Source organism: Larimichthys crocea, chromosome X (assembly GCF_000972845.2).
Source record: "Larimichthys crocea isolate SSNF chromosome X, L_crocea_2.0, whole genome shotgun sequence".
NCBI classification, from domain to species: Eukaryota; Metazoa; Chordata; class Actinopteri; family Sciaenidae; genus Larimichthys; species Larimichthys crocea.
The window spans coordinates 29,516,249-29,531,300 of NC_040020.1; the positions used below are offsets into that span (position 1 = coordinate 29,516,249).

The 15,052-nt window shown below is 39.3% G+C and overlaps 1 protein-coding gene across 2 annotated transcripts in view; it reads right to left on the reverse strand.

The window, feature by feature from the left end:
- usp34 (ubiquitin specific peptidase 34) overlaps positions 1 to 15,052 on the reverse strand; it is a 57,215-nt gene that overhangs the window by 36,027 nt on the left and 6,136 nt on the right. For both annotated transcript variants that reach the window (XM_019259735.2, XM_019259734.2), the window contains exons 2-8: positions 13,000 to 13,090; positions 9,518 to 10,085; positions 8,138 to 8,188; positions 4,468 to 4,617; positions 3,984 to 4,051; positions 870 to 1,062; positions 153 to 214 (exon numbers count right to left, since the gene is read on the reverse strand). In XM_019259735.2, the coding sequence (XP_019115280.2) occupies positions 153 to 214; positions 870 to 1,062; positions 3,984 to 4,051; positions 4,468 to 4,617; positions 8,138 to 8,188; positions 9,518 to 10,085; positions 13,000 to 13,090 (1,183 nt within the window). The remainder of the gene's footprint in view (positions 1 to 152; positions 215 to 869; positions 1,063 to 3,983; positions 4,052 to 4,467; positions 4,618 to 8,137; positions 8,189 to 9,517; positions 10,086 to 12,999; positions 13,091 to 15,052) is intronic.

The window sequence follows — 15,052 nt, forward strand, 5'->3', positions numbered from 1 at the left end:
TTATTTTATCACTCTCCATTCACTTGTAACATGTTTCACAAGTGGGAAAGAGCAGTAAAAAACATCGACATGCACAATCTGAGAAAACCAACAATGTGTTCTATAAATAACTGACTTCTTAGACACCGTTGTGCACAGACGTCATAACTTACGTTTCTGTGTCGGACACCAGTGACTCATTGTTGCAGACGTCATTGAAGGTATGCAGTTGGTTCTGAGAAAACACAAACACACATTATTTCATGATGAGTCTTTGTACAAGGTTATTTCCCATCAGTGTCATACTAAAACCTTCAAATTACAAGAAAGCTGTTGGCCAACAAACAGGCTCTTGGCTGTAATCATTAGTTTTCTGGGAAATACAGGCAAAGCCAAACTCCAAATTGTGTCTGGGGTCTTTATTGGCTTTTACAAAGTAAATCAAATTAGAGCATCAGCCTTGGTAAGACGCAGGCCATATTTTTCATGTGTTTTAACTCTAAAATTGCTGATTCCACTGTAAATATTCAGGTGGCTTACTAATCAACAGCAGGTTTATTTATAACAACATATCATTAACTAACAAATACAACATACTGAATATCCATAGTAACATATCAACTGGTAGGGTTAACTGTACTGTTAACAGTAAAACTTGCAAGACTCAAAAACTTTTTCCAGCCATTTATATACATATCATCATTTTAAATTCCCATGAGTAGAAAGTTTTGATGAATGTGTAGTCAGTGCTGATGGTCAATTAAAGAAAGACAGACATTAGCAGAACTGCAGCTAAAACTTCATTTTGATGAAGGATACAGAACTAGAATCAATCAAAGCTCCAGCGACGGTGTGTGAGCAAGTTCAGTCGTGTGTGGAGTGTGACTCACTGTGATTTGGCTGAGTCCTGCCAGCCTCATGGTGAGCGTTGGGGACATGAAGTATTTGAAGGCAAGGTCCAGGCTCTCCTTGTCGAAGCACAGCGCGCTGTCCAGCGGCTCCTTCACCGTGCTCCACATCAGGTCGGCCATGTTGCGCGCTGCGCTCTGCCGCAGCTCCTGGTCCGACAGTTTACACAGATATCTGCAGGCAGCATCCGAAATTTAATGAGCTCAGAAAATGTATCTGCTGATGAACATTTTGAAGTTCACTGAAAAAACTTGTTGTAACTGCTCTCACTGCTAATGTTTGGAAAGAATGAAGGAATGTGTTACTAAAGTCAGATTCAGAGTTTTAATTTCATCCCCTCCAAACATCCAATATGATAACACCGACAATTTTGTTGATCAATACTTTTGATTTATCTAATGCAAGTTTCCTATCTCATTATTAAAAAATGTAGAATAATTATTTCGTTGTTGATTTGTCAACATTTCCGCATATGCAGGAACACCCCAAGCAACGTGAATATGCTCTCCTAAAGACATGTTTCTCAGAAGTGTTAGCAGAAACAAACACCAGCAGCACCCAAAAGGACAAAATCCACCAGGAAGAATGTGTACACTTAAACTTGTGGACAACGTGCCCAGACAAATCACAATAACCAAAAAGACTGTTATAGATATTAGAGCAACCTGGCAACACCGAGCTTAAAATTTCCTTTTTCAAGATCACATTTTTGTCTAATGCATCTTTTTTTATAAAACTATGTTGGTACCTTTAAGACTGATTTTTAAATCACATTCCTTTTCCAGCCCTGCGTAGGTGTACTTTGATATATCTGATCAACAGCAGAGTGCTGCTGACTCATCCAGTCTTCACTCTGAGCTGGGTTGGTTGAGTTTGTGGTTTTCAGATCTTTTTCTGATCATCTTGGAGACTACAGTTGCTGCTAAAGGGGGTTGCGTTTTGCTGATTTAAAAAGGGAAGGACGAACAACTAAACTGGCTCTCAACATAGAGGCGACCAACCAACCAGGCTCACATTGGGAACTTAGTCATCAATTATGTCAACCCACATAGACACGGATTAAGGTCCCATCCAGCTGGAGGGTTCAAACCTGGAACGTTCTAGCTATGAGAAGAGGCCACAGCCACGCTAGTGGCTTTATGAAACTGCTTTAAGCTAAATCCTAACATCAGCATGCTAATATACTCACAATGACAATGCACAGATGCTAGTGCAGGTACATCAACTATTCCCATTATGGATGGGAATCGAGGACCAGTTCCAGTTGACAACTGCTCCAATTTGTCTTTTTCACCAGAGTCGGATGCCTCAGAGCAAATCAATTATTTTTTAACAATGTCAGCATGTTTTTTCTGACAGCTGCACATTGCAAAACAATGATGTCAAAATCTCTGATCTACTCTAGTGGAGACTTGCAACAAGAAGAAGGAGTTCACGGCAGAGAGGAAGAAACAGTCAAAAATAATAATAATTGCTGAACAAAAATCACTTCACTGATAGAAGCTGGATAGAAGCCGCCACTGAATGTTTGCTCAGATTCATAATTTCGCTTCTTACTTTGTTCGTGTATGGCTGCTTGTGTTTAGACCACATTTAACAAATTCATTACGTTTCAAAGTTTCCACAGCCTGTAAGGTTTCGAGTGGGTGTCGCAGCCTGTGAGTTTTTGCTGAGTCGGTACATTTCTTAAAGCGTGTAGACCCTTTTAAAGCAGTGTTATTTTGTGTTTTCTTGCTTCATTGGGCTATGAATCCACACTGAAATATCTAAGGCCTAATCTTGTTACGCCAAGCAAGTGTGCTATTCATCACAAGCCACTGGTGTGTGCTGCCCTTCGCGGTCCTGTCTGTGAGCTGTTAAAACTGGATGACAATGAATCTTCTACTCCATGTAAATAAAACTAAAGCTAACGCTATCTAAGAGATTGAGAAACAAATGATTTTAAAAAATGGTCAGCTGGATGGATATTCTGAGGAAAGTAATCATCATTCTTAAGACATTAATCATTTTTTTTGATGACTGTGAGTCTCCGCTCAGTGAGACAGAAGAGTCGCTGGCGAGGCAGCAGCGCATCAGCCTGCCTGAGTCACGTGACCAGGCCTGCCAGCGCTCTGCCTCCTCTAGGGTCATGTGAGGAGAGGTTCACTGAAGGCCTGGCAACTGTTGCCATGGAGACGGAAGCTCTTCCTAGCAACACATGTGTGGCACTTTGGTATTTGGGCGAGAGAGCACGAATGAGCGAGGCGTACTGACTGAATGAGAGAGACGGAGAGGAGAGACTACATCGACCATGTCTGGTTTTCTCTCTTCAAAAACGACAGCAAAAGTCACCGGGGAGACACACCTAGATAGTGAAGCTAACACTGATTTTTGCAGCGTTTAAAAAAGGTACAAGAAACAGAATTTTACACTGATGAAAATGTTAATGATTAAGACCTAGATTTTTGGTCTAATTTCAATTAAAAAGTCAACACTAATTCTCTGCAGAAGCTTCATTTCTTCTAGACTGATTTGGGCAGAGGTGCCTTTGGCTGCTGTGCTGACAGGGAAGCAAGGTGTTCAACAAAATGGCAGCTGCTCAGTCTTATACAAACCAGAGATTCAGACAGGCCTGCGGCAGAGCACAGAAGCTCAGAGTTAAAGTGTTCTCCTGATTTCTACTTTTTGATAGACAGCTGAAGAGAGGATCTGTGACTGTGGAGGCTGCTGAATTTCTGAAATGAAGTTTAAGAAAAGCTGGCCTTTGCAAATATGTCTATCAATTTACCCAATGATTATTATTTACAAATCTTATTGGGTTGTCTTAAAAATATATTTTCTCTCCCCCTTCACCTCCCAGGTGTGTTTGTTTATGGGTTTGTTGATGACTATGTGCAGGTTTATTGTCATTTGTTGTATGAAATGCCTGATGACAGCTGCTTGACCAAAATGTAGCTACTGAATACATTCACCACGAGTGTTGACAGTGTGCAGTAGCTGATTTTTTCTTTTGTACCAACAAACAAGTGCAAAACCTCTGAATGTCTGGCTGAGGAGAACTTTGTCCCCTTACAAAGTCTCCGTTAACACCGTGATATCTGTTTGGAGTAACTCACCGTATTACATAGGTGCGGAAGGGTATGATGTGCTGCATGACCGCAGGAATGTGCAACCATATTCGGATCTGTGGGACATAAGGTAAAATATTGAACATCAAACTGAAATTAACACATGAAAACAGAGCAGATAATCAACGCAGGGTGTTACAAGTATCGCAGTTGCAGATTAGGAGGCAGATCTAGCTAAAGCTAATTCACTCCACTTTTTTATCCATGATCAATTAAATATAAGAAACAGCTGGTAGTATAATGCAAGATAATGCCGTAATTATACATACACCACCACTAACTACAACAAAAGACTATAAAAAGGTATTTGATGTTTTTGCCATTTGCTAGGTACACCTAGCTAAAACTAATGCAATCTCTTACCCTTCAAATAAACCTCAAAATCTTTCATTTAGTTCTAATGTATTGATTATAGAAAGTTACTGAGCTGAGTTATGGGTATAAATCTAATTTCTATAGGTGTAAGACTCACATTGGAGACGATGGTGATGAAGGCGTGGGCGATGGGGAAGGGCAGGCTCTCTGGAGTGCCCGACTCGAAGCACTCCTTCATCAGTGAGAGGCCGTGCTTCCCACAGAACAGACAGACGTAACGCAGCAGATGCAGAGGCACCTCCACGTCCTGGTCAATAAGGGGAGACAACATCAGATACATCTCATAAAGTGTTGATGCATTATCAGAAGCTTGCTTTTCAGAAGTGGATACTTGTCCTCATTTATGGTCATCTGTCATGAACACAGTGTTTTTGTAAAACATGTGGCTATATATAGACATAAGTATCCATGTGACAATTAGTTTAAACTCCTTTAAAAATCAGGTAATTTATCTGTGTGAAAAAGACATAAACCTCGAAAACAAGACCACAAATTAATACTGCCAAAATAGGTTTCTCTGGATTTTCTTTGCCATACAAAAACTTACAGTACATTGTAAATAAGATGAACTTAAAATCATATGAACACCTGCTTTAAAAAAAAAACAGTAATGTCTGTGAAGACCTGCTGCATTTCACGTTTACGTGTATTTAGAAGTTTAGTTTCTACACATTTCTTTCAACATGAGTGTGTTGGGAAGTGTGGTGTAATGCCAACTTTGGTGCACTAAATCAGGAATTTGAGTGAAACTCTAAAACACAAAGTGAAATTTATGCATCTTAATAACTATAAAGAAGTGTGCATCAATTAATATAATAATAGTGGAACAGCTCAATTGTTTATTTTCCATAGCACCTCTTGTTAAATTCATTCCCCTTGGAGCTTTATAAAGACTTTATTACGGTGAGAAGGTAAAAACCACAGAGCAGGCAGATTATCTAGGGATGCATTACAGCTCTCTGGGGGACAGTGAATTCATATATAGGAAACCAAAGCATATCCAATAAACAGCAACTCACCCAGCATAGCTCTTTTTCTATTTTCTATCCCCACCCCCCCAAACTACAATATACACATGGGCTCACAGTTTAGAAGCACTGCATTCCTTTCCAAAACACTGTTATTAAATTGATTCTAATCTCTTAAGATTTTCATCTCAGAACACAAAGAGCAGCCTCAGGAGCACAGACCAATGAAAGCTTGTTACCATGGACTTCACAAGGCTCAGCACACTGTAATAATGTGGGCGTCGATTTGACAAAACAACCAAAGAAGGCAGAAAATGTAGACAATACTTAGCTAAACAGAGAAATGTATTCAATTTTGGACTCACTGAGTGACATGAACCAAAACTATGATATCAGGCCTTTCTGATATAAACTTTCCGCCTCTGAGAGTTATAACTGAAGACATCTTCTTCCAAGGAAACGTCTACCATAAACAGAGCTATTATTTTCCTATCCTACAGTGTGACACTGGCTGCCTTTGTTAACAGTAATCTACAGGTCTAGGAGTGCCACATGCCCTTTTTTTCAGCATGTCATCTTCTGCTTTTGATGCCATGTTATCTAACATGTTGGAAATTCATTGTTACATTTGAACTCATCTAAAAAGGTGTTTCATGCCCGGGGCCAGACATAACAGAACACAGGCTGAAGGCTGTCCGTAATTTAGACAGATACTGAGGATGATCTACAGTACCGTTCAGTAATTTGCATACAACACTGTCATTAACCACACATAAGACACTTGTATTAGACTGTCCAGTTGGTGGCGAGTGTGCATATTAATGAGCTATTTTCCAGTCGTCTTGTCTTTGATCTCACTGAATGACTTCATTGTTGAGCTGGCTTTAGCAACATATTTCCTTAACATATCACTACATGGACTAGCAATCACAAAATGTCATAGCAGCAGAGTGTCCGCATTTCGTTAGAAAGCTCAATAATTGTGATGTTGTTGATAAAAGAGGTGAAAAAACTGGGACTGATACGGTGGGGGTTGAACGACAAACCAGTAAACGTTTATCAGCCAGCAGCAGCTGATGTTACGGGGGAAGTAAATGGCAGCAAGGAGGTGAAAATCATTTATCTGCTTCACGAAGAGTGACGCACAGTCTGTGTCTCTGTTCGTCTTTTCTCTCTATGCTCTTATTAATACATTCTGTATATTAAAGGCTATTGTGATTGAGATGTTTTTGAAGATCAAATAACATTCAACATGTCTCATTAACATTAGAAAATTAAAATAACGGGTAATAAAGGATTATGACAAATTTTTACAAGCCTGCCTGTCAAAAAGATGAACGAGAAAGTCTAGCACAACCTCTGATTAATAACAAATTACAGATGAAGTGAAATGACTTTCTGGTGGAAAGAAGAACTGTGAGGTTCTGTCTTCGTGTTATTTTGAATCTACTTCACATTTTGAATGAGTTTCCATCTCCTGTCAAGCTCATTGATTTTAAAAACAAAAGTAGCCCACAGCACAAAATAAAATCAAGATGGTCCACCCGAGTCTGAGCAGATCGTAGCAACATGAAACCTCGCATCAGACAGCATTTATATTTGGACACTCAGCCGCATGGGTGTCAGGTTTCTGATTTCAGATCAGGAGACGGAAAGAACTTGAAGAACTAAGAAGTGATATGTAAGCTCTCGAAATGAGTGGATGTTATTTTTTTTTATTCAAAGATGCTCATAACACACAATATACATATGTGTTATGAAATTAATCTTCGATAACTAAATAGTTATCACTGTATGTAAAACAAACACTGAATACATTAAATCAAATTAAATATATTTAATCTAAACATGCACTATAATTAGGCAGGTTTTAGAGACCATGTGTTACATCGGCTTACGTCCCCTCGTGTTTATTATTAAGATAATGGTTAAAATTATGATAAATAAATTGCGAGTCCTAATTTTTTGGTTAAGTTGACAGAAAAACTGTCTATATCGTGCACATGAAGCTTCTGTAAGCAGGGGAGTCAGACAGGCAGCAGTTTTGAAAATGGAGCAATGATCTTGTTATTTAAGTTGAATAAGTTATGTGAGGTTTAAATATCACTTTGAGATATTAACTTCTGTCAGGGAAAACTAGTCAGAGGAAGTTAACGAACACTTCAATAATTCTATCCGCAGTCCAGGCTGATGATGAGGCACTTATTGGTAATTATTTCCTGTTATTCTGTCCTTTACATGCAAGTACATCCTGACAGCACTCAGGCAAGATGTGGCCAATAAGTTCTGAGTCTCTTCAGCAATCGTGTGACACCATTTGGCACATGATGGACCCATGATGTCGTCATCTCTTAAAGCAATTCTTAACATGCCTGAGGCGGACATCTAGTTTTCATCATCACCTCCACTGTTCCCCCAACTCCTGCTCTGGATGCAACACAGCTGTCGAGCTTGGGCAGGGAGCTTGTTCGTGCAGCTTCCCAATAAAACAGTTTCAGGACAAAATAAATGACAGAAACACAACTAGTAAGAGAACAAGACAGCAGGACCTAATTTTAGATTTTAAGCCTTAGACAGACAGTGGAGAGCAGCCCGCAGTGAAATAAGCATCAGTAGCTTCATTAAAATGAATGAGGAAGTCTGTTTTTTTTATATATATACATACACTAGTGTGAACTGGCCTTAGGGCAACATGTTTTTGAGGCTTATTTCCTGCTGTATGTGTCAGGTGATTGACAGGATGCAGAGTGTAACTGAATGCAGCACTCAGCTGAAATAAGGATAAAGTAGATTGCTTACGTTCATGTCGCAGAAGGAACCGAGGATGTTGCTTTCGTGGGCAGATATGTCCTGGAGAAGAGAAGCAGAAATGTCAGGGATTTAGAGGACACGACAGAATTACAAAGATTGTTTGCTGCCAAGTTGTGTTTAGTAAATAAATCCAGAGGTTTCTGAATTACAGGCCACTTTCATACTCAAAGGATGTTAAAGTGCACTTGAACAGAGAAGAATGTGGTTTGTCATTGTCAGCTGAGAAAAACAAAAATTTATCAATGCATTTACACCACAGAGCCTTTTGATTAGGACCGTTTCAAGAAAGTGACTGATTTATCAGGCCTAGATCGAACCTGATCAATACTTCAGGAAATTCAGGGGAGTGAGAGGGGACGACATGCAGCAAAGGACCCAGGAGGGAGCTGAACCAGGGTCATTGCGTAGTGCAGGACTTTATCCTTGATAACACACGTGAATTACTAGGGCACCCTGTGGAAACATATCTGTAAGGTCTGACTATACATTCATAATTAAATTAATTAAATTATTAGTCAATAAGTAACACTATTAACAGTATAATAACAATGGCAATAGCAGAAACAATAACTACAACAATAGGAATACGGAATAAACATTTCCTAGGCAGTGTCCTCATTTAGGATCCTAGTGGCCCGAGGCTAGAAGCTCTACCTCATCGTAGCAGGAAGAAAAAACTGTTATCTGGGTAGTCGGGATCCTTAATGATTCTCCTAGCAATATTTATTACAATATACATAAAATATAATTTATTTATTCAATATTAAAGAGGTTATGGTTGGCATATTTCCTTTTTGCAAAGGAATAGCATTACAGAAGCATTACACATTGCTTTTTTCCAGAGCTGATCATGGGAGTAGCTAAGGAGTGAGCCATCTTGTTTCCTTCTCTTCTCTGTTGAAGTTGCACTTGTGCAGTACTGATCGGACGTGAAAATGGCGAGAGTAAAAGGCAACATTCATGAGCTGAACCACAACTGAGCATTTTAATTATCCTGGAAACAGGAGTTTAAGTTGGGTGGTGTTGGAGGATGCGGGCGAAACTCCAACTATGTGTTGAGCAGATGCTCCAAGTTTGAGACCGAGAAATGTCACTGTACAGCATAACAAGAGCCGACAGCATCTCAACTTGAAGCAGGGGGAAATTGCTTCAACTCCAAAGTTAAAGAATATGCCAACCAATAATCAACATAACATATCTTAACATAAAATGTAAAAACATGAAGGTTTTTACAGGAGGAATTACATGCTGGAACACTTTTCTTGGTCGGTGTGGTGGCTTTCCTGGAGTTACCGATATTAATATCAGTATCAGACTCAATAATTGCTCAAATCTGTGGGTGGTGTATAATACGGGACTTGTCCTTACCTCTATGGTGGGGTGTGTGTTGTGTTTGTAGGCTGTGTAGAGAGGGAACTGGATCTGGAAGATCTTGGCAGCACACAACAGCAGTTTCTCCCTCTCCTCTGTGCTCCAGGAGCTGAACGGGTCCTGGCTGTCACTGCTACTGTTAGCTCCAACACCAACACCATCGCCATCACCACCCCCAGACCCACTTGCGCTCTCCCCAGGCCCCAGTGCTTCCATTTGGGCTTCACACGGCTGGTTGGGCCCCTGACCCTGACTCTGGGTCTTATTCTGGTTCAGATCGGGGGCATCGCCGTCCTCTTCCGCAGAGTCTCTCTCCACATTCACTGGTTCATCCTCCCCGGGTGAGGACGGCTGGGGGAGGGCCCCGGGTGCAGGTTCGCCCCCACCCCATTCAGATCCCACCCCTTCAGTCCCAGATACGCCACCTTTATGGGTGTGGTCCTGGACGCTGCAGAGGCGATCTCTCAGGCTGCTAATCTGAGCGATGACCAGGTTGATGAGGGCGTAAACCAGCTGATTGAAGACCTCAAGGTGCTTGTACTCCTTGAAGCAGCAGAGACATTGTCTGAAGACAGCGCAGAAGAAACAGAGTGTGTTAAAGAAGCACTCATGGCTACAGAGCCTCATTCTCAAACCAGTCTCTTATTGTAATAATGGAGCTACAAATAATAATAATAGAAAACTGTGATGTTGTTTGTGACATTTTTTGTCATTCTGCTATACATAACAAATATAATAAATAAATAATGTATCTGTGCATATAGTTATGCTGTGTTTTTTGTGTTCTTGCTTTGCTCATACTCTCAATAAATGCCATGAATAAATATTTGGAAGATTTTTATTGAGGTTACAGATGGATAAGATTAGCCAAAATAGATTGTTCAAAATTATTTAGATTTGTCTTGGTGGACTTGTTGAAGACCACACAAAGCCTGGGAGTAAACTAATCTAAACCCTAAAAGACGATTTCAGGTTTGCCACAGTGTATTGTATTGTGTATGTATTTTTGAGCACGGATTGTAAGCTGGGTTTTGGTTGGTTGGTTGGTTGGTTTGATAAATGGAGGCTAACGGGAGGAAACAGAGAGTTTAAATAATGTAGATTGGTAACATTTTTGTTAATTCTTGTTTTTTTTAAATGATTAATTTCCTGATTTGACTGTTGCGCCACAAACATAAACAAAGCAGTATTATTAGTGTTTACTACAAGGCATTAGCAAACACTGAGTAAACTGACAACCCCTGACTAAATGACATGTTTTAGATATTTCATATAGTATTTAATAATATATTGCATATCGCATAACAACAATAGCACAGAACAAATGATAAACTGTACAATCAACTCAAACTGTGAATACAATAACCACAGGAAGCTTGGGTGAAGCAGGTGATTTGGAGTTTTTCCTGTGAATATTACATCAGAAATGAATTTTCCTGTTATTTTTATAGTTACTTTTTATGCTATGCTCTGCATTATGTATTTGTTTCAGTTTCTTCACCATGCCCTTATCCTGATCAGATTTTAAGTTTAAATAATAATCATAATTTAAAAAATTAAATAGTTTTCTTCACAGAAATGGTCTCAAATGCTGAGATGCAGGCTTACAGTGTTCTTACAAAATCAACAGCCTCAAATGTGAACATTTTTCTTTAGTCCTCTGTGACAGTAAACTGAATATCTTTGAGTGGAGTTAACAAGACATTTGAGGACGTCACCTGGGACACACTGATCAACATTTTTCATTTTTCATCATTTTCTGACATTTTATGGACCAAACAAGTTGTTGAAATGACCGTTGCACATTGACACTCGGGCTGCTGGAAAATTGCAACAAGTCATGGCAGAGAGGAAGAAACCTAATTTTCATGAAGAAACATGATATCATGATAATTCCAAGTAAGGGTGGTAACACCAGTAATATGCTGAAACTTCTTTCTCTGTGCCATGGCCTAAAAGCGGTTAAGTTAAGGGTAACTATGCTGTTGTTACAACACGAGCACTACACAGGCAGGCTTGGCAGACTTTTTTACTTCAATAAAAATGAATGCTGTACAAATATTTTCTCATTTCTTTTATTTAAGATGATGACAAACTGTTGCTACAGGTAGCTCTCAAGCCAACTAGTTCCAAATTAAACAGCAAACCTGCTTAGGCCTGCTTACTTCTTTTCCCCACATAGAAAACTGATCAGGAACCAAAAGGGCAATCGATAAAGAATGAGACGATAATAATCAATCAGTTCCCATCCCTGAATCTAAGTATTAGCCAATCAGAGTCACAGTAGGGCAGGTCATGTGTACGGTCTGCACTGGTAACTACTGCTTTCAGGCAGCAAAAAGAGTTGATTTTCAGTAGCAAAACATTAGCCAGAGCCATGTTTTGTTTCTCTTTTACAACACTCGGTATCGACACGATATTCAAAGTTCAGGAATCGTATCGGGAAGGGAAAAAAAAATCTCTAACAAAAGTGTATCCTTCCAATGTTTGGTCTTCACAGACTCAGCTTTACTTCTACTAGACTTGGCTTATTCTACCAAAGAGTGTAAACTACCACGTGAAAATGTTAAAATAGTTGAAATGTAAAATAAGTTAATAAGTAAATAAGTTCAAGCATCTCCATTTGTATTTCTTGTCACATCTTGGAGGGAAAAGACAGATGTTTTTCCTCAGTGTACCTCTAACCCATCACTTAAGTCAAAGTACAGGACGGGTCACCTGCAATTTCCTCATACTTTTAAAAAGATGGACACGCCACACACTTACAAATAAAGCACAGCAGAGCCAGGGAACGATTGCTTCTTGGTAACATTTAAACAAATGAGTCATCAAACTTTGAATGTTTAGGTCAGCGACTTTGTGTCTCCTTCCCACACCAAATATGAAAACATTTTTGTTGGATGAGTAAAAACAGACCCAAAACAAACATCAAACTCAATAAGGAGTTACTCAGAACCTTCATGGCAGAGACTAACATTTTTAAAAAATCTAATTTTAGGACTATTTATTTATCCAAGTGAAGGTTGGCAGAGGATGAAAGCTCATCCGAAGCATCACCGAGCTTAAGATTTAATGATTTAATGCCTTCCTCAAAGTTGCTAAAGAAGCGCATAATGACTCATTGATTTCCACTGACCGGATTATCCCAGCTGGTAAGAAGCCAGCATGACTAAAGTTTGTCCTTCCAGCGTGTCTAAATAATTTGATTTGAAAGACACACGCAGCTGAAGGGGGGGTCAAAGAAAATCTGACCACACCAACGTATCTTGCTGCAGGAAAGAGCAGCAGACATCAGTAACGTGTCTGTGTGATTCAGATGCTCAACACTGCGCTCTTTCATTGAAACACTGAAGCATTTCTGTTGTGACATTCAAACTCGGTCAAAAAACTGTCCGTTTTTTTTCATGAATGAACTGGCGAAACAAAGAGCTGCAGGTACTCATTACAGTCTGGAAGATTTCAGAGGAAGCAGCACTGACCTCTGTGTCCAGGAGCTGATGTAGCCCAACACTCGCAGGGCATGTTCCTTCTTCAGCTGGAAGCCTCCTTCACTGCTGTCTGCATCCGATACTGAGGACAAACAAGAGAAGATAGCTGTTAAAGCACAGCTGGATACAACATTTCAAGTAGTAAAATAAACTAATAAAAACATTGGAAGTCCCCTGGTGATCAAAACATGTGTTCCTTTATTGTTGATTTTTTCTTTTCTTTCACATTATCACATTCATAGTGTAGTAGAGATTACACAATACCAATCAGCCAACAGTTTATAGCAGTATGCTGGCAGACGCGCAAAAAGAAATTGAAATATACAAATGTTTTGTAATCTACATCTGAATATGATTAGTATGATTTTGAATCTTATTGTTCAACTGTCTCACTATATCACCATATTCCTGTCACAGGTCTGTAATACCCACATTTGAGAGATCATTTCCAACAATATTTAGGGACTCACAAGAGAAAATAAAAGCAGAAGAAACAAAGTTATCCTAGCTCCAAACACCGAATCCTACATTTCCCATAAGGCATGCTGGTAAATGCACAACTCTTTCAACTTCACACAAGGGCCGTCATGATAACAGATTTTCACGACATGATTGTTGTGTCCAAAATAATTTGTGCTAATGTTATTTTCACATAATCTATAGAACATTTGAAAAAATTTGAAAAAATGAATCTTTAACTTGTGTGTTTTGTCTCGTCTGGCGTGAGTGTAGGAAGGTGGAGAGAGTCTGTAACCATAGCAATACACTGAGTGTGAACCACAAAGAAAGAAACAGAAATGATTTTAGAGGTGCGATCAATATTTCATGTTTAAAATATCCACCCATGTTCATAGGGCTGGGTTTCTATGTTAGACTTGAAGCTAACATGGCCCAAACTTAGGCAGTCAAAGGATGTCACTTAGCAGACTTTTATACATATGTTTTAGGGGAGTCACAATATCGATTTAACATCGGAAATCGATCAAAATAAGGATACCCTTTCAAGTATTAAATTTAAAAGCAGTTTTTTTATTATTATTATTATTTTTACAATTTAAATTTGATAATATGACCTTGGTGTAGTATATAAGTATAAGAATGTAAATGACAGTCAGGGCATTTAAAACCAACTGTTTGTTGTTTATTTAAATTAAAACACAATAACACTTTAAGGTAAAAAATAAAATAATCAAAAACTCCCTTTTATGTTTTAATAGAGTGAGCAGCACTTCCATTGACAGGTAGAGTTGTCCTTTTAGATGAATGAATGAATAATAATGAATAATTTGGAGATTGTTTTGTCACATAACTGCTAATCATTGACAATGACATTCTGTAGCAGACCAAGAAATGTCTGCTTTGTTTATTTCGTCAAATGTAGTAAGATCATTATAAATAAACAGTGACAAAAAAACAGGGAGTGTCAGTATCTATGTCATTATTCAGATGTTTACTCTCAAATGGGCTCTAATTTGGAGGCTGCCTGGTACAAAGACATTAACTACTGACACCAAACTTCAGCAGCTTCAGTGTAAAGTTACTGTTATTGTTTTGGCCTTGAAAAGATCCATATCAGTCACACCCAGTTTAGAGGAATCGAGTGTCTCTGCTGAATCGCTGACCTCAATTTGGCAGCAAAGACAGACAGAACACACAAAAAACAGCAACAATAGCACCCAATCAACCATCTTGGCTGTGCGAGCAGGAACTTTTCCCTCACTGAAACTGAACCAAAACCTTTTCAGCTCTGCGTGTAAACAGAAGCTCCTCTGAGGCTTCAGAACCGGGGATGACTTCCACACCGGCGTTCTGGGATAATGGACCGGCAGATTTTGGCCGTTTTCCTACAACCGTGCTGAGGGATGTCGTTTCACTGCTTTGATGATGTTGTCTGGGAGCCGGCATACGGGAGCCAACATTAAACCCAGTTTATGGCTGCAGCTCTGCATGGATATAAATACAAAGAGGAGGACACCTGCACTGTGTGATCACACTCCTCAGCTCAGCAGTGACTGTAACGTTCATCCAGACTGGAGGCGTTTAA